At 39.4% G+C, this 20181-nt stretch overlaps 2 protein-coding genes across 2 annotated transcripts; both read right to left on the reverse strand.

Annotated features, from left to right (window-relative positions):
* Positions 1-809: 809 nt before the first annotated feature.
* btr02 (bloodthirsty-related gene family, member 2) lies at positions 810-8736 on the reverse strand. The gene is made up of 7 exons (XM_026945942.3): positions 8621-8736; positions 6705-7001; positions 6508-6606; positions 5332-5559; positions 2402-2543; positions 1642-1668; positions 810-1553 (listed from the first exon to the last, which is right to left on the reverse strand). The coding sequence occupies exons 2-7, from the start codon at positions 6996-6998 to the stop codon at positions 1009-1011; spliced, it is 1335 nt and encodes a 444-aa protein (XP_026801743.3). The 5' UTR covers positions 6999-7001; positions 8621-8736; the 3' UTR covers positions 810-1008.
* Positions 8737-12199: 3463 nt separating this feature from the next.
* Positions 12200-17085, reverse strand: LOC113546179 (GTPase IMAP family member 7). The gene is made up of 4 exons (XM_026945938.3): positions 16962-17085; positions 15417-15476; positions 15170-15226; positions 12200-14715 (listed from the first exon to the last, which is right to left on the reverse strand). Exons 2-4 carry the CDS (start codon positions 15430-15432, stop codon positions 13736-13738), a joined length of 1053 nt encoding a protein of 350 aa, XP_026801739.1. The 5' UTR covers positions 15433-15476; positions 16962-17085; the 3' UTR covers positions 12200-13735.
* Positions 17086-20181: the final 3096 nt, after the last annotated feature.

Consider the following 20181-nt stretch of genomic DNA (forward strand, 5'->3'; position numbering starts at 1 on the left):
TGTGTCCCTCAGTGCCTGGTGGACCAACACAATGAGTCGCTGTTCTATCGCCCTCGCACTCCTGGACCCCCCTCAACCCCACCCCTCATTCTCCTCCATCCTCTTTTTCATCTCTCGCCTTCTCTGACTCCTGTTCTTACGCCTTTTCTTCTTTTCGCCTTCACTTCACTACTTTTCTCTATATGAACTCAAAGACAGGACAGTTAAAGTTCCTAAAATGCTTCTTCTGACTGATCGGAATCTTTTGCTTGTTTGGCATTAATAATCCTCATTAATTAGGCTATTTAAGGAATAAAACACTTGGGAGTGTGCTGTTACAGGCAAATAACCAACAGCTATAGATTTTCCTGTAACGGAATGTCCTGAAGTGTTTTATTCCTCTTATACCACATGGTACTTTTTATTTATTTATAGTTCCTGGTTTCACTTATGTTATGGCAGCTATAAACAGTCATTCTCTCACCAGTTTCTCTTTTATTCCTCTCTTTTGAAGTTAATAAGACAAACACAAAAATTGTCATGCTACAGAGAAACTGCAAAGCATAAATTCCTCTGTCTTGAAGATAAAGCACTGGCACTGGAGACTCACCATATCGACAATAACACACGTTTTTTTAATCCGTTTATATGAAGTGTCTGCCATACAAGTCGCATTCTGTGTTGTTACTATAGAAACAATAATGTGTTAGTAAGAGCATATTAATATAAACCTGTGATTTGAACTATAGCTTGTACTAAAATCAAAGCTGCAGTTATAGAAAATGAATCGAAACCTTCTGACCAATCAGAATCGAGACAAGATCATATAGTTCTGTTAAAGGATACCGTGTATGTGTTTATTTAGAAAAATACCAGTAACATAAGTCAAAGTACATTTATGAACACAATATAATAAAATAAATTAGACCTCAAATTGTGTCTTTTATTTCAGGCAGAATTCTTTAGAGCTCATTAGAGATTTAACTGTAATCTGAACACGAAGAGCAAAAAGAAAAACAAAGGCCTGGTTTAGATGGTGCAGAAGTTGGTGGTGATGATGAGCGGCGCAGCGTTGTTGCCTCCACGCAGTCGTCCGGGGTTAAAAATAGGGTGAAGTCTTTCAGTAAACTTGTCTGTAAATGTGTGGATATGAATCCCCGACTCAGGACAGAAGAAGGACACACGCCCTCCCTCGTAGTCCAGATAAATGGCCACCTTTCTGGGTTTGGAGGTGAGAGACAGACAGGTCGGTGGCACCGTGTTGGCCGTGTACTGATTTCCGTTCCTCCGGCTGAGCATCCAGAAGCCGTTTGCAGGACTGACGGTAAATTTCCCCTTCCTGTTAACAGAGTGCTTGGCCACGCCGAGGTCCCAGTCCGTCTTGTCTCCTACTTCCACTTCCCAGTAGTGTCTACCTGACTGGAAGGCTTCCTTGGACATCACATTGGTCACACGTTCAAACCTTTTGGGATTTTCAGGGACCTCCTGCTGCTTGGTGGTGTGTCTGACCTGCTTCCTGTCATCCGAGATGGAGAGGTGGGTGTGAGCGGTGCGAGGGCTCAGTCTGATCTCCACTGTGAGAAAGAGACACAATCAGCTTTCCAGCACAACCACCACACAAACACTTTAATTCTCAGAGACAATAATCAGACACAAACATACCCGTGTATATCTGCAGCCTCTTCAGCTCTGTGAAATCAAACATAGCACATTCAGTTCATTTTCAATTCATCCTCCAACATAGCCATTTTTATTTTTCCTTCTTAATCCCCTATGTATAAATCCACATACAGGTCTGTAGATGGGTCAGAGACTCAAATTGTTCGTATTTAAACACTTTCTGATATTTCATAAATATATTTACAGGAAAAATAACACATTAAAAGAGTTTAAAAGTTTAAATCCGCATTATTATTATTAACAACAACAGAGTGTTTTATCAAAAGGCCACAATAAATGCACATATATATACATTATATATATATATATATATATATATATATATATATATATATATATATATATATATATATATATATATATATATATACTGTATGTATACGTATGTGTGTATATGTACTGTATATATATATGTATGTGTGTATGTGTGTGTGTGTGTAACACCTGGTCTTTTATTGCACCTTGTTTCTTTTCGGGATTACATTATTTTCCTTGTGTTCTTTGTATTTTATACCCAACTTTTCAACTTTTTTGTCTGTCTTTTTTACTTTTTTACTTTATTCCACTGGACGTTCTTCATTTTTAGCTTCAATTACTATAACCTAGCTGTACTAGATTATTAGATTATTTGTGCATATTTTGTAAGTTAATTTGGCAATTTTTTTTTCTTGTTGAATGACACATACTTCATCTTCATACTTCATATTCACGTTAAAACACACTGTGCACATACTGTACAAACCTGCTTTCGAGAGTTTGTTAGCCTCCGTCCTGACGGTGTTGATGAAATCACTCACAGCTTTCCTGGTGAATCCTACACACAGGTCTGTCTCTAGTGTGACCTTTGACCAGTCCCTCATCTCTCTGGGTAAATGAATGAAACTCTACAAATATGAAAACAAGAATATTGAACATTTTTATCTAATAAAGAAAATAAGAATTTACTGGGTAGGTTTTTGGAATGTACAGATTCACAAAAAAGCATGAACATCACTTTTGAATCATTAGTGTCCTATTACGTCGAAACATTACTGATGAATTTAGTGTTCCCTGTATTGCACAAAATAGTTAGAAATTGCATCAAATTGTCAAACCAAAATCAGCGCTTTACTTTTCCCATCAGCCACTGCACTTCACTGGATCACGTCACATGACTGTTTGCACCTGTGTCATGTTTTGGTTAATGAGCACAAGTATTTAAGTCATGTCTTGCACCTCCCTTATTGTCTAGCTTTTGTCTTTCGTTGTCGTTTGTTGTCGTTTGTTGTCATGTTATGCTCTCTAGCCTACATATGTCTTTTTGCATTGGAATCATAGTTGTCTGAGTTTGTGCTGTCTGTACTGTTTGTTTCTTATTAAAATTAATATCTGCACTTGTATCCGTGTCCTCTACAAGATCCCTCACATAAATTAAATCATTTGCTACTTTGAAGAAGCAGGGATATTTTGGCAATTTTTTAGAGCCCTCTGCTACCTGCAATAAAGACTGTAACTGCAGCTAAAACAAACTGCTCTATTCTATTTGGGGGCGGAGTTACATTCTGGGCCACAAAAGTATGGGTGCTTTCACACTTGCTGTTATTTCTTTCAAAAAAAGTGCTGACCAGAGTAGTTTTGTGCTCATATAGGAAAAAAAAGGCAGCTCACACAATGTTCACACTTAGCACACGTAACTTAGCACACGTGTCTTAGCTAGTATAGGCTAACTATCTAACCTAGCTTGCAATCTAGATTGGTGTTATTATCATCAGTAATGCAGATGAAATAAAGATTTTACTGACTTTACTGCATGCAGCCACAGATGAAGTGGAACATCACATCACATACCCAAAAATACATTACATGGGCAAAAGTTTGTGGACGCCTGACTATCACACCCATATGTGCTTATTGAACATCTCATTCCAAAGTTGTTCCCCCTTTGCTACAATAATAAGCTCCACTCCTCTGCGAAGTCTTTCCACTAGATTTTAGAGTGTGTTTGTGGGGATTTGTGTTCATTCAGCCACAAGAGCGTTAGTGAGATCAGGCGCTGATGTTGGGTGAGGAGGTCTGGGGTGCAGTCGCTGTTCCAGTTCTTCCCAAAGGTGTTCAGTGGGGTTGAGGTCAGGGCTCTGTGCAGGACACTCGAGTTCTTCCACTCCAACCTTCAGACACCATGTCTTCATGGAGCTTGCTTTGTGCACAGAGGCATTGTCATGCTGCAACAGGTTTGGGGCTCTTAGTTCCAGTGAAAGGAAATTGTAAAGCTACAGCATACAGAGACATTCTAGACAATTGTGTGCCTCCAACTTTGTGGAAACAGTTCAGTGAAGAATGACATATGAGTGTGATGGTCAGGTGTCCACAAACGTTTGGCCATATAGTGTAGACATAAATTTCATAAAATCTGCTCACTAACAAGTTCTTTCACCAGCAATAAGTTCTTTCACCTGCTTGTTTTTCTCACTTTCCCCCATCTGATTGGTCAGGAAGCAAAAAAAAAAAAATGCTTGACATCACTTAGAACTTTTCGTAAAAGTTTTAAACTTTGGAAGTTTTTCAACTTTGGAAGCCTGGTTATGAGCAAAACAATGCCGGCATGAAAATTTTTAAATGTGGTCACTTTCCATAGGCAAATGTAAAATGTTCACTGGTTGACATGAGCAAAAAAAAAAAAAAAAGTCAGTTTCTCCAATGCTGAATCTGGTGAAGAAACTGATGCTCATGTCTTCAAAACCTGGGTTGATTTCTGTTGTGTATAACATCTTCACAGGGGTCTGAGTAATGTTTCCTACTAGAAGCTTTTTCTTGTTTTAATCACAATCTCCAATTTCCAAATTCCAGAATTTTACATTATGTCAAAGTTTTTTAATGTACCTGTGCTGATGTGTATGACTTACTGAGATTAAATCATATTAGAAGTAGTGATACACAGCCCTAGCATTTATGTGTCATACCACTGAATATGGTGGTGTCAGCTGGGAATAAATTGCCTTGTGTTGGCTTTGGAGAAGAGTCTCACTGCATCAGAGCTACAGCACCATCTGCTGCCAGATAGACGGGTGTAAAATTTTAAGTGTGATCTTATGGACACATTTGGTATTTGCACACATACTGAAAAATAATCACATGATCATGCACACAAATACATAAAATCATAAAATCACAAGCGCTGCTTTGGAACAGGCTACAGTAATCATGAAATAAAACCAAAATAAACATTTCATCAATAAAGACAGACAAAATGTGAACTGTGGAAGGATTGGGATGTGAAACCTTAACACATAAAAGCATATTATTATTAATTCATGTAACAGTTTCTTAGGTACCGTTAGTCCAATCAAGCTGAAAATTGGTATACAGCAATTTTATATTAACCTCTAAGTGGATTTCTAATGATTAAATGCTTACCTAAGAAATATGACCATCATTGGCCAATCAGCATTCAGAACACTTTTCACACGGTTAACAGAATCTTCATTGTTCTAAGTAACTTGACAAATGGGGGTACTAAGAGAAGAGTGTGAAGAGTGCTTGAACCCCGAGATCACTGCTTTTGTCTATATTTAATCTTATAACCATCCACTATGTACATAAAGGCTGATAAAGCCGTTAAGGCTAATACTTGGGTAGTTCCTCTTCTCTTACAGTAACTGACTGTAAAAATGTCATGACTACTGATTAACTCACCTTTCTAAGATGCTCCTTGCTATCTAGAAGATCCTCAGGTGTTGTCTGTCCACTTTTCAGCTCAGCGATCTCGTTCTCCAGCTGTTTCATGAGTTGGTCCACTCGTTTCTCAGCCTCTTGCTGTTTCTCCTCCACCTCCGCCACCACTGCTTTGTGGGCCGCCTCCACCGCACTGAGGAGGGCAGAGAAGACCCTATGACTCTCCTGCACCTCCCGCAGACACGAGCTCTGATCAGGGGAACACATCGAGAGACATTATAATGTCTTTCATGTCTTATAATGTTAGCCTTGAACCACTCCACCCAACTCCCAACAATATCTCTTCAATCAGTCACACTTTCTGAGCGTAGTGCATTTAGGAAGACTGCCATATTAACACACATTGCGAGGCACTGAGTTTGTTTAGAGTTGACCTCTGAGTGCTCAAGCTGTCAGACATTTCCACTTTCTCTGACCAAACCCTAAATTGCACCAACTGACATAGTGACCGTTATGGCAAAATAGCTTTCATATGTGGATAAAGTTTTAGGCTATTAGTATTTCTTGTGCCTCGGTGTATGGATTTAGAATTCCCCCAATGTTCCCAAGTGGTGCAACAGAAAAGTGTTTGCTCTCGCATTACAAGATTGTGAGTTTGAATCCCAGCAATGCCACAGACATCTGTGTGGGAGGGGCATACTCTCTCTGCCTTGTCAATCCCAGTGACACTAGCCAATCATAGGTGTCTGTGAGCTCAGGTATGTAGAAGAGGGTAGATAGTGCTTTCCTCCAAGCCTGTTATGCTGACCTATAATACAGCAGTTCAGAAAGAGGCACTAGGCTGAATGCTGTGAATGAAGGAATGAATTCATGTCAATAAATGTTGTTTTTCTTTTTCCCCTCAAGGCACCTGCATGAAAGTAAAAACCTGTGTCCAGTGGGATCCCAGTCTGATTCATACCTCTAGTCTTAAACAAATTTCTGAAAAAATTTCTAAAAAAATAGTGGACCTCCTATTCGTATCTGTATTTCTATCTGTTTAGAAAATATTATCTATTCATTTGAATAATGTATTTGTATTTGTATCCTAATACTGGATATATTAAGAAGAGGCATGTATTTACTAATAATGTTTAGGTTCATTTCACTGGTGATATGCTGATAATTAGAAATTTTCTGGAAAACTGACAGACTCACCTTTAGGAGTTTAAGAGACTGCTTGAGTTTGTCCATTTTCTGAATCCTCTCTTCGATCATGTGCCCCACCTCTGTGTTTGTTTTCTCTACCTGCACATACTTTTTAAATCGGAAAATAAAACCACTGTTTAGTTCATTTAGTCAAAATCAACCACCACTTTAGGACTTTTGAAACTCTTCCTCAAAAAGCTACCTACAGTATCATTTAAGAGTCCGCCCACACTGACAGATTTCAGTTTTCCATCTATCCGTGATTTCCTGTAATGCTCTGTAACATCTGCCAGTATACGATTCACGCTGAGATGAGGTTTGGAGACGAAGGCCTTGCGGCAGAGAGGACATTTACCCGAGCCAGAGCGGCTCCAGTATTTGCGCAGACACACTTTACAGAAGCTGTGACCACACGGTGTTGTGACCGGATTGCTGAAGATGTCCTCACACAGCGAGCACAGGAAGTGCTTCTCTGACAGGAGGCTAAAGGTGGAAGCCATTCCCTGGAAAAATATTTATAGTACTTAAACCAAGTCAGGTCAAATTTAAGCGGCGTCCATCAATATACACCTTTGCAGTGGGACTAATGAAGTCTCCAGGAAGCAGGCACATATATTGCAGGACATGACTATATGTGTAAAAGGTGTGACAAGAGCAAAGTACAAAGCTACAGTTTTGCCAAAATGATGCGTAGCACTTAAGGACTAAAACGTGACAGGACGTGCTGTTAGAGGAGAATCAATAACCCACCCTGAAGTTATTTAGTGTCCTCTAACAGCACAAGTGTTTTATTCCTCTTAGACCACATCAATTTGCCAACATTAACCATTTTTATTTTATTAAACAATGTCTCATTGTACTTTTTATCCATTTAAAATTACATGTAATGTTATGGAATGTCTGTGAAAAAAATTATAGCAGCTATAAACAGTTATTCCAGCACCAGACTCTCTTTTTTTTTCTTGAGACAAAAAAAACACCACTTTTCATGTTACTGAGAAACCACAAAGTGTAACTCCTCTGTCCTGAAGCAATGACACTGGAGACTTTTTTTTTTTTTTCAAAAATGCTAATTAACACCTCTTTACAGAAACCATATCAATGATTACACCACACAAGCACATTAATATAAACAACAAGCACATTCATATAAACCTCTGATTTAAATTACAGTCAGAACTATTGTCAGAGCTGCTGTTACAGAAAATTAATCAACACCTTCTGACCTGAATCGTGACTTCTACAGTGCTGTGGTATAAAATACAGTTAATACACACCAACGTATGAGGAACTACACAATACCCGATAACTACATTAGCATTTCTTATCATGCATGAACAGGTAGGACCAGGGCTTGAAAATAATAATAATTACAAAAAGATTATAATGAAGGTTATAATTTGTTTCATAATTTCTCTTCACACATACAACACTATTATCACTCTGTAACCTTCAGAGACAAAAAAGCTGGGTGTGTGCCAAAAACTATCCACGCCATAGTTTCGAGATAATGTTTACATTTGAAAACATACAGTACTTCCTTGTTCCGACATCCAGAAACTCTGATGCAAAACATGATAATTGTGAGAAATATTTTAATACACAGATTTAGAGCCCCACCACTGTTTTGCTCAGAATGTAAGCACTTCAGAAACCACTGAATCATTGCACTGGATCAGAGTACACTGAGTAAATACTCTGTGAAGTGTTGAATGAAAATGCATTGTGATCGAGATATTCATTCTCTCCACGTAAGCGCCGAGACAGGTGGCATGCAAGAGGACAGGTTTAACCAGAAACTCACATCATCAGAGGAACAAATCAGCGTTGAAGTGGAAATTCCTTAAATTCTGGAAACTCTAAAGACCTCAAAGCTTCAACAATTTCATTTATAGGTAAGTAATCATTTGAAAATTGAAAGTATTGTTATTAAATATTAAGAGTTAGAAGATTAGGATCATATTATCTCTCATTATAACATGGAGACATTCAACAATCACTTGTTAAAGAGAACAAACTTGTAATATACATTTTCCTTCCTGTATTGAAGTTAAGTATATGTGTGTGTATGTGTGTGTGTGTAGACATAATATATAGTAATAGTGGCCTGATTTAATCTTACCTGGATGTTTGAGTGTGTGTTGAGCAACGTCTCCTTCTCTGCTTCTCTCACAACAGTTACTCTGCTAGTGAGTTAAAACATTGTATTCACATCTGCAGGTGTGTTCATGTCAAGGGGAGGGACACACACAGGTACGGCCCATTGCCTGACATTCTGCTTTAAATAAACATTAGCTTATAGTGGCTGAGTAAATGACATGAAGTGACAAAAAGAGCCTACACAAAAAAGTAGAACTAAATTAAATTGCACTAAACGTTCCTTCTTTTAACTAGAATACTAGCTTAACTAGGTTAGTAGACTATGTAGAATCTACCATGCAGTGGCACTGAGTTAGTAATCAGTAAACATTTAATGTAAGTAAGATATTTACTGTGTAATGTACAACATGACTCGCAGATCATCCTCACTGTATAACTGCATTTTTTTAATGAAGATGTAGTGGAGAGTTGTCTGAACTTTGATCTTCAGCAATACTGTATTACATAACAGACTGAGGTAACTGACTGCATCTCTCAATAAATCTACAATCACAAAAGTGGCCCAAATCTGATTTACTATCCAAAGCCGACAGTAAATTTTTTGGTTTTTTTGTTAGGCTGTTCACACTATGTTTTCAACATGGCCTATATCGGACATTCGTCTGAACAGATCATGCTCCTAATCTGACCCTCATGCACATAGATAAATGTGTCATGTGATGCGTTCAGGCTCGCTGTAAAAAGGGCACATTATTCAGCCACAGCCACTTCTCTGGTTTGCGTCCTTGGTTTCTATACAGTTTGCTTTTAAACTTTTAACTTTCCTTTGGCATTTCAGCCAGGTTTTCCTATGGCAGCCTTCAGTCTTTTCTCTTGAGATCTCTTCAAACACGGAGTGTACAGCAACATCACCCCAAATGTTTATGAGGTCCGTTACCTCACTATCCCACCACTGAAATCCTCCTTCACTGTTATTCTCCATCTTTCCTTCCCAGTTGTGCAAAATTTTGATGAATGGCGAGTTGGATTGACGTAAAAGTCTCATGAATTCTGATCTCCCTGTTCAGATGGAGGTCCTATTACCACGTACTGTACTGGATACATATCGGATTTCAGTACCACATATGAATGTGGCCCGAATCAGAATTGAAAATGCCAGATTCAGTGTTTTTTGCTGTTCACACAGCCATGCAAGTAATAAATCTGTGTTACGTTTGAAGAAAAAGATCAGACTTGGGCAACTTTTACCTGGGAACGTAGCCTTAAACCGTCCATACTTTATATTTTTATTAGTGTAACAGATAAGTAATATAATATATGTATCTATCTTTTAGAATTACATAGTGAAATAAAAACCTAATAGTACTTTTTACTTGGTAATGTGCGCATAAAAACTAAAGCTCAGCAGTCTTTTAAAATAAAGATATTGAATGTGTGCTTCAAGTAGCATTTCTAGCAAAAAACTGCCAATAATGAAGTTCAAAGTCACTCAAACTGCATGTTTAACATCCACACTGCTAGTGCTCCAAAAACAACTGCTCCTACTCCCACAACTGGATTTGCCACTGCAGCACCTATTGCAAAAAGGACTGTAGCGCCCAAAGCTGCTACCTTAGAATGAATATTAGACTCGCTCAGAAAGTCGAGTCTGTCTGAGATCTGCACCTCTGCCCTTTCCCTCTTCTCTAACCAGATCCTTTCTTTATAACAGTTCACTCATCTTTCTAGATCTTCTTGAGAATGCTTCTTCTCCACTTCCTCCAACATTGCACTGACCTTCTTTCTCTGATTTTTCCATGATTATTTCCGGATTTGTGATTTGTTTATCCACTTCTTTAAATTCCAGGTTGGAAAAAATACCATGGTCTCATCTAATTCATTTCCCATGCTACTCTCTTTCCCTCTTCCATTGAAAATTAGGGACCTTTGATGACACTTGTCAAGAGCCTCCCTAAAGTCATTATTCTTCACCACTTTGTCCTCTAACGACTGCCTCCACTGATCTTTCTCATGGTATAAAACAATTATTGTGTTGTTTAAGATACTTTCTCCAAAATACTACACTACTGGTTTGAAAATGTCATATGTGTTTTGCAGCATGTCTAACAGATTTAAGGTAAACAGGACAGCGTGTGGTCCTGGACAGCAGAAACAAACCGCCTTTCCATAACGCTGTTTCTATGCTTCTGTATAGGATGCTGACCTAGAAGAATTCAGATTTCAATTAAAATTATTATTATACAACATTATACACCAATGACAAGTAAAAATGTGTCACTTACTCATGACTGATTCCATCTTTTCCATCGATTTTACTCAGATCAGCTAGATTTGTGGTGTGGTTCAGCATTGCTGAACCGCTTGCTAAACCTTTATCTAAATAGTACTATTAATAGTACAGTCTTAGACAATATGTTAAATATTTTTTTAAATAATTTATGGTATAGCTGTATTAATTTTATTTAATTATCCAATTTATTTATTATTATTTTTTAATTGATTAATCAGTCATGAAAGTCATTTGTAAAATCAGAATATTGTAATTGAAACATTTTTGGCTGAAAGACAAAAAAACTTCCAGATGATTGTCTGATCATGGTTAGCTGAAGTGCTATAAGGGACCGTCTTGTTAACCGTACTATAATAAACAAGAATAAGTTTTTACATTTCATGGAGTCTAAGGAATTTAACTGCATGTTCAGCCTTCTGAACTGACCAATGAAACCAATGAAAACGACATAGGAGAAGTTGGATCAGATCCAGATCCACCCCCTGGACATCCCTAAAAATCACCAGATGTCGCTGTAGAGCAATTTGCATATTCATTGATTCGTCCTGATCATTTGCATATCCAATTACAAATTAGGTTATATGAACAACGAGGAGTTTCCGAAGACACCTGAATAAAATAGTTTTATCATAATATAAAATAATAGATTATAACTCGTCGTTTTTATAAAATACAAGTCATGTTTGGTCGCAGCACCACCTACTAACTATATTTACATAATACTATATTATATAAATACTATCAAGTATGAACTGACTTAAACCAACTGCTCTAGACTAAAAAAGAAAACACATGCAAATATTGTGCTTTATCATTTCCTTTTATTGGACAGATGTTTCAGTCACAAACTGCAAGTCAAATCTGACAATCAGAAACTGTTTATTGCCCAAATGAACAATGGACACGGCATTTAGTTTGTCAAATCAACATGAGATATACAAACGTGTGTACAAAATACAGAAATACAGGCCAAACACATAAAATACATGGATATGACAGTACTGTGACATATAAACCACCTGTAAACTGAACCTGTAAACAATATCAGACAAATATATTAGACAAATATATACTGATATAGTGTGATAAAATTCTTAACATTCATTCTATTATATAACATACATTATGGTTCCTTGGCACCCTTCATAAAAATGATCAAAAATGATTCTATAAAATAAACCTTAAACACAGCAATGTAACTTTCCACTAATACAGTAAAATAAACTATCTATCTGGTACAACAAAAAAATCTTGTTAAAATTTGCTACTTTTTAAAATAATAATATTTCCTCTCCTTTCCTCTTTTTTAAAAAAATTTGTTCTCAGCCTGTAGGAACTCTGCTGTTCCTTTAACCAGGTGCTGTTTCAATGGGGTATAAATATAAGCTTGTCATCCATTACCATGAAAAAACTTTAAACAGAAACAGATGATTGTTGATCTGCGCAAATCAGTTAAGCAGCCAGTTAAAAATACTATTAGGGCCATGCATTAAAAAAAAAAAGGTTCATGTCTAAAATGGTTGAAAATTTTGCTAGGACTCATGAGCACACTGGCCCTCCACATAGAGGGAAAAAAGGGCCCAAAGGTCAAATACTTTGAGCAGCAAAGAAAATGCTGACAATGTGGACATTATACAACTGGTTTTAAAATGATTATATTGTAAAATGTACTGTGTTTTTTTTTGTTTTTTTTTTTACTGCTTGTTGTGCATGGGAAAAATTGATACTGTACAAGCCTGTTCCTCGGGGTATTAGAACCAAGCATCATTAGAACTCCAACAGGCATTGTGTGTTGTGGTTAGATGAGAACAAAGTTTAAGGTTTTTTTCCCATAAATACCATCAGAATATTTGGAGACAAAAAAGGCACGATATACAAGTAAAAATCAACGATGCTTCAAGGCTGTTTTGCGGTTGATGGGTCATAAACTCTTGTAAAGATCGATTCTGATAAGTAACCAGGATATTTCACCTCAAAAACTGGTTGCATCTGCCAGGAGGTTAACACTTGTTCAACAAGAAGAGCCAAACAAACCAAATCAACATGGAAATGGTTAAAGAAACACAAAGGCAGATCTTTCATGAATAGTGACAGTGCATCAAAGCAAGTCCTTCAAAAGCTCCTAAGCTGAGCTAAACAAATTGTCCTCTGATGCAACCATACTGAAGGTCCCTAAATGTTATTTCAGCACGGCATCCTCATGTGGCCCAAGCGTGCTTGTTACGCATTCCTAAGCAACAGAGAGGGCAAGAACCTTCTTGTCTCTGGCTTTCATTTGTTTTCTTTATTTTTTTGGGCTTGGACGTTCTGTTAATTCTGCTTTCAGATCTTTAGGCCTACAGACTGAGGTGCTTTTGCATGTAATGCAATATACACTGTTTTCTCATTTCCTACAGTTTTTTTTCCACCTGTATTCCCTCCATATCCCACCTTAGGCACTATGGTGGGCTACTATTTCTAACTATAAATCATGTTTGGTTGCTTGCAGTGAGGATTGACAGGTTGGTTTATATGTGTAACATATGCTAGGTATTATAGTGACAAAACATCAAGATATGTAAATGCAGCAACAACGCAAAATCGATGCAATACTGTGCAATATATTAAGCAATGGATTTATGGAAGAATGCAATGACATGGTTTAGGGTTTTACCACCAATTTCCGAAAAACGTGATCTGTTCATGTGTTGGTTGTCAGCCCTTATTATAATTAGTACATCAATGAGCTGCAACACTAGACCTGCAACCCTAGACCTGCCTTATTCATTATTTCACCCACAACCACAGATTTAAGAACCACTGAATTTGCTGACAAGTGGAAGTCTACACTTAACTGCGAATTCCACTTTACCTTGCATCTCTACCAAAATCCCCCAAAGCATTAGTAATAATGTTACGAACTGCTCCAGCTGCACCACCTAATAAACCACCGAGCGCTGCACCAACCGCTGCTCCTATGGCCATACCCGGAAACCCCAACGCCACTGCTAACACTGCCCCTGCAAACGCTCCTTTTCCTATCGCTGCTGCATAATCGACAAGTCTGAGCGTAAAGCCGAGTCTGTCTGCGATCTGCTCCTCTGCCTTTTCCCTGTTCTCTAACTGGATCTTTTCTTCATAACGGTTCACTTCGCTTTCTGGATCTTCCTGAGAATGCTTCTTCTTCAGTTCCTCCAACACTGCACTGACCTCCTTCCTTCTCTGATTTTGTATGATTTTTTCTTCGGTCTTGATTCGTTTATCAGCATCTTTAAACTCCAGGTTGGAAAAAATCCCATGCTTCGCCACCATCTCGTCTATTTTCTCAAACAATTTCCTCGTCACATTCTCCTCATTCCTGTTCTCCTTACCACTGAAGACGAGACATCTTTGACCACATTTCTCAAGAAGCTCCCTGAAGTGCTTATTCTTCTTCACACTGTCTTCTAACGACGGCCTCCAATGCTCTTCTTCATGGTACAAAACGATCATTGTGTTGTTCAAGATATGTTCTCCAAAGTACTTCACTATCGGTTTGAAAATGTCGTACACGTTTGGCGGCATGTCTAACGGATTTAACGTAAACAGGATGGCGTGTGGCCCTGGACAGGAGAAACAAACCGCCTTTTTCACCTCTTTTTTTGACGTGTAGTGGAATAAATCATGATTAATCAGATTTGGAGTGTTGACCAGAGTCACATTTCTGTCAAGGACACTTCCAGAAGTTTTAGTAGTTAGTATAGTGTGAGGATCAGCGCCGCTAAAGACCGCTCTCTGCAGGATCGACTCGGTGAGAGAGAACTGATGATGATCAGAGCTTCCAAATATGATCATTCTCAGCGAACTCACTGGAAAACAGGTTTTAGTAGAGAAACTTTATTTTTATGTTAACATTTTCTAATACTTGTAATGGCTGAACTTTAAAGGAAATCTCCACCCTGAAACACTAAAATATATTTAGATTGAAATACTAGTGATATGATTTGTTGGCTGACTTTATAATGACGTCTTGCTGAGTTATGGCAGGGATGAGCGCAATGGCATTGACAGTGGGATTAGAGATGAGAGAGCTGGACAGCCTTAAGGATTAAAACGCTGCTGCATCACTCTCCCACTGCACCACTATCAGCATTGAGTGATGTAGGAAGCCGCAGAAATGAAAGAAGTCAATGCAGAATTTTATTACAGATTAAATACTGGATGCCATTGGAGATCACATGTTAATTATAAAGATTAATATACAAGGCATACAGGGTGGATTTTTCCTTTAGCTACGCCAGTAAAGATAGCCAGTTAACTCACAAGTAGGCGGTTCCAGAATGCTACTTCTGCGCTTCTTTGGGGCATCTGGAGGAGTATCTGATTTGAAATAAAGCAGGAAAATTAAACATATATATATATATATATATATATATATATATATATATACATATATATATATATATATATATATATATATATATATATATATATGTATATATATATATATAGATAGATAGATAGATAGATAGATTAAACACTAATGCTGAGTCAAAGTGGGGTCACTCACCTTCGACTGCTGCCATCTTCTTTTGGTTGTCATTCAGTCTTAAAAACCTTAAAAACAAGTCTGGAACAAGAGGCATACAACACTTCAGGATGTGTTGTTATAGAAAAACAATCAATTTCTGGGTGGTAACAATAACCCTGCTTAATGCCGGGCTGCATCACAGTAACACCACTCTGTCGCTGATTATTTTGACAGCATACCCCAGCGTAAGTGTTTTATTCCTTACATTATACATAATATATTTTAATACAGTTATAACAATATTCTCACCATGCTTCCTACTTTTGATATTTTCTAACTATTTTAGGGATTTCACACCAGAAACACAGATTTGTTGCTATCAAAGGAGAATTTTATAATAACCGCTTCTAATCGCTTACAGAAGTCACATGAACTTTATATGTGAATAATCACATAATTAATGTGTGGCTTTTACAGACATGTCACATGTTATGTTTCACACACACATTTCACTAGTGCATGTGATAAGATACCATATTTACACATGATGTACCATTCACATGTAGGATGTGACTTTCTGATATGATTCATTCTAGTGTACGTGTGATTCCATATTGTTCACATGATGTCACATGTATACTGTATTTGAGTTCACATGTGCAATATCAGGGCATAACAGGGCAATATCAGGGCATATCAGAGCAATATCAGTGCATATCAGGGCATAACAGGGCATATCAGGGCATAACAGGGCATATCGGAGCAATATCAGGGCATATCAGGGCATAACAGGGCATATCAGAGCAATATCAGGGCATATCAGGGCAATATCAGGGCATTTCAGGGCATATCAGGGCATAACAGGGCATATCAGAGCAATATCAGGGCAATATCAGAGCAATATCAGGGCATATCAGGGCATAACAGGGCAATATCAGGGCAATATTAGGGCAATATTAGGGCAATATCAGGGCATATCAGGGCATATCAGGGCAATATTAGGGCAATATTAGGGCAATATCAGGGCATATCAGGGCAATATCAAGGCATATTAGGGCATATTAGGGCATAACAGGGTGAAATGCACCTTCATTTTCATCTTTTTCCACATGGGAAATGTATGTGAGGGATTTAGAGATTAAGAGAATCAAGTATCATTCATTCATTCATTCATTCATTCATCTTTAGTAACCGCTTCATCCTGGGCAAATGCCCCAGTATACACAATGTAAATATGACATGATCCATTAATGTGTAAAAGATTCATATTCAACAACATAAGCATCGAAAGCAGGATTTATAACTACTCAATAACTTACCCGTAAGTTATTTTATGGATTTTTTAACATGCTAATAAATATGCAGTTACATGGAAATCTCGGTAAAGATGATTGTTTCTAACTCTATTTTGAGGAGATTGCAAGTAAATACGATGCAAGAGTATGAGGAAAAGTTTAGTTTAGCTTAGCTTAGCTTAGCTAGCTCAGACCCATAATTCACAACAATAACAAAAAGACAACAGTGTTTTTCCAATTTTTCCTGTTATGAATAGAGATAAAACATTATATTTAGAAGAAACGTTACCTTTTGTTGTCAATGAGATCCGTTTTAATAGCAAATAATGGCACTGCGCCGTTTAGCAGAAACCGAAAGTATTTTGGTTGCCAGATTGGACGTTCTGTGAATTCCGGATGACCGCCAGAGGCAGTGCTAAGCACTAATGGATAATCGCTGCGCCAGCTAGATAGGTCGAGAAGGAAATACCAACAGATTCACGTCATGACGTAGACCGAGATGCGAGGATATAAACCGCAGCAGCTCGATGCCCAGCCTCTTTCTCTTTCTCGCTTATGACAGGTCGTTGGTCAGCGCTGTCCCATGCAGCTGGCTGGTTTCGACCGCACTTAGGTAGCGTTTCCCCGCTGACCTATTTATCATTGTTTTTGTCGCCTACTCACCGTCGTGCAAACTCTCGTTGCCCCTCGGTACTATCTGAAGGCAGTTCTGATAACTCACGTATAATTCCTCTCCCTTAAAACATTAAATCTTTCGGTTCTATCCGAAGAATTTATCACGCTTGATCTTTCTGTGTGCGTGTTATATTAGTTTTGAGTTCCTACGGTGCTACTGAGGACGTGTTTTGACGGAGTCATGGCTCACAGATCTCATATCTCCATCTCTCCACCGAGCTGCAAAATGTGCCCAAACACACTTCTTCCCGACGACGGACACGATCGCTGCCCGTCGTGTTTGGGGATGCAGCATCTGAAGGAAGCGTTGACTGATCCATGTTTGCATTGTGCCATGCTGCCGCTGTCAGAAAGACAGCTTCGTCTTGCAGAGCTAGATCCTAACTCATCTGCTAGCCTTACGCAGTCGTATTCAGCGCCACAGCATGCTCAAAAACGTCGCACATCAGCGGCTGCTGGCGCTCCGCCGACCAAAAAGAAATCGTCGCCGCGGACAGAAACTTCGCTATCGAAGACTGTTGCTACTCTCTCTTCAGAGATGGCAGAGATGAAACGTCTTCTTCAGTCTTTACAACCCCTTGTATCAGCCGTGCCTACGGAGAACACTTCAGTGAACGAGATTGATTTCCAATACTATCAATTTAGACATTTTATCCATGAGTGCATCTAATTCACATTTCCTTGATGAAGAGTTGGTGGATCCTGCCATGCAGCCTGGCCCCCCGCTGGATGCTCTCTCCAGCCTGTCTGCTGCTGGTGGTTCAAGCGGTGGGTCTGTACATTCATCTAGTGCAGGCCAGTCTTGTCCTGATGACATTCTTTCGATTCTGCAGATGGCAGTGGCTTGTTTGCGTCTCGATAACTCTATTCAGCCTGCTCAAACTAATATGTTCTTCAAGCAAAATGCTGGTAATACATTTACTATGCCGCCATGCAAAGACTTTTGTGGCTGAATTCTCCAGTGCATTAACAGGCTCCAGTGTGCCTAAGAGGAGGTCAAAGACAGCCCACACTCTTGCCTCAATGGCTGAGGCTGACTTTATTGGAGAAGGTCGGGCACCTGAAATTGAACAGCCGGTGGCAGCATTGGTGGTATCACCAGATGAAGCGCTTAGAGGCAATGTCCGCTGCCCAAGTGCCCAATGTGGTCGTACTGATGCATCACTGAAAAAAGCATATGAGTCCGTAGCCTACATAACCAGGGCGGAGAATACTATTTGCCAGCTGCTGCTTGCCTGTAACACCACATTAGAATCAGTGAATGTTGACCCCTCTGTACCTGCCCTGTTGACTATAGGTCATGTAACACGTGGACTTGGGACACTTTAGGCGACCCTTCTAACAGCCCGACGGTAGGTATGGCTTGCTCAGATAAGGTTGCCTGAAGATTGTAAGAGGACATTGAGGGAACTACCAATTGTACCGGGACATCTTTTTGGCCCCAACGTTTCTGAACTACTAGAAAAGAGAATGAAGTTGTCTGAGGCCACACGACAGTTAACTCAGGCCCCACGGACTCCTCCTTTTAGAATGCCATTGACACCAGCTCACCCACGCTACTCGAGTTCAGAGCAGTGGTTGCGTCACCATAGTAGCCCCCAGCTTCAGATGCCACAGCGACACAGAGTGGCCGGAGAGACTCAGTCATGCCGTCCTTTTCCCCGCCATCATCAAGGGGGGCCACGTCAGCGCCCTCCCACAGGTTCAAAGGGCAGAAACCAGAAACCCTGAAGTTTCTGGGCTGGCAGTCGGTCGTTTCACTGCACAGCACCTACATTACTGGGAAACATCAACATCCGACCCCTGGGTTCTGACAACTCTGAACAGGGGATACACTTTGCAGTTCAGACGCCGGCCTCCAAAGTTTTCAGGAATTCTTCCGACAGTCGTCAAAGATGCGACCAGTTCAATGGCCCTTTCCATGGAAATTCGTTCGCTGTTGTTGAAAGGAGCCATAGAAAAAGTTCCCCTCTCAGAGAGAGGGACGGTTTTTACTCGACAGTACTTCCTTGTTCCAAAAAAGGATGGCGGTTTCCGGCCAATTCTGGATCTTTGATGCCTCAATGTGTTCCTAAAGTGATCACAACCGATGCTTCACTGACAGGATGGGGGGCAACATGGAACCAGAGGGAGATTGGTGGCCGCTGGTCAGCGAAGGAGGCCTTAGAACATATCAATGTTCTGGAACTGAAGGCGGTGTATCTAGCACTACAACACTTCTTACCAAACCTGTTAGGCCGCCATGTACTTGTCTGGTCCGACAACATGTCAACAGTTTTTCATTTGAATCACCAGGGCGGACTCAGCTCGTCTTCAGCTTTGGGTTTGGCCAGTGGGTCCACTTCTCAGTTACAGTAACTGATTGTGAGCCAGCAGTTGTGAACACTATTGGTAACACAATAGCTTTATGCTGCTCGTTGGAGGATTTTCTCATCTTGGTGTGGGGAGCAAGGATGTGACCCAGTTCATTGTACTGTGCCAAAAGTATTGAGTTTTTTACAGCATCTCTTAGAGGACAATAAGGTGGCTTCTACCGTGAAAGTTTATGTTGCTGCCATCTCTACTTATCATGCCCCGGTCGACGGTGCATCCTTGGGGTCTCACAACCTTGTATGTAGTTTTCTGAAGGGAGCAAGGCGTTTAAAGCCTGTTCGTTCTACTCTCTTTCCTGTTTGGGACTTGCCGCTTGTTTTAGATTTTCTTTGTACACCATTGGATGATATGGATATTAAGTGGCTGTCCCTGAAAGTGTCTTTTCTGTTAGCCATTGCTTCCGCTAAACACGTTGTTGAGCTTCATGCCCTGTCGGTGAGTGAATCGTGCTTACGCTGGTT

The sequence above is a fragment of the Pangasianodon hypophthalmus genome, chromosome 23 (genome assembly GCF_027358585.1).
Source record: "Pangasianodon hypophthalmus isolate fPanHyp1 chromosome 23, fPanHyp1.pri, whole genome shotgun sequence".
Classification (NCBI taxonomy): Eukaryota; Metazoa; Chordata; class Actinopteri; order Siluriformes; family Pangasiidae; genus Pangasianodon; species Pangasianodon hypophthalmus.

What these genes read in the sequence shown, in the direction of transcription:
- LOC113546179 (XM_026945938.3), bottom strand. An exon ending in CATTCTGGAACCGCCTACTT is followed by an intron (nt 14,716 to 15,169) that starts GTGAGTTAACTG and finishes CCTGTTTTCCAG; the next exon opens with TGAGTTCGCTGAGAATGATC.
- btr02 (XM_026945942.3), bottom strand. Translation starts at nt 6,998, where the DNA reads ATGGCTTCCACCTTTAGCCTCCTGTCAGAGAAGCACTTCCTGTGCTCG. An exon ending in AGTCTCTTAAACTCCTAAAG is followed by an intron (nt 5,560 to 6,507) that starts GTGAGTCTGTCA and finishes TCCCCTGATCAG; the next exon opens with AGCTCGTGTCTGCGGGAGGT. An exon ending in TAACAAACTCTCGAAAGCAG is followed by an intron (nt 1,669 to 2,401) that starts GTTTGTACAGTA and finishes TTGATTTCACAG; the next exon opens with AGCTGAAGAGGCTGCAGATA.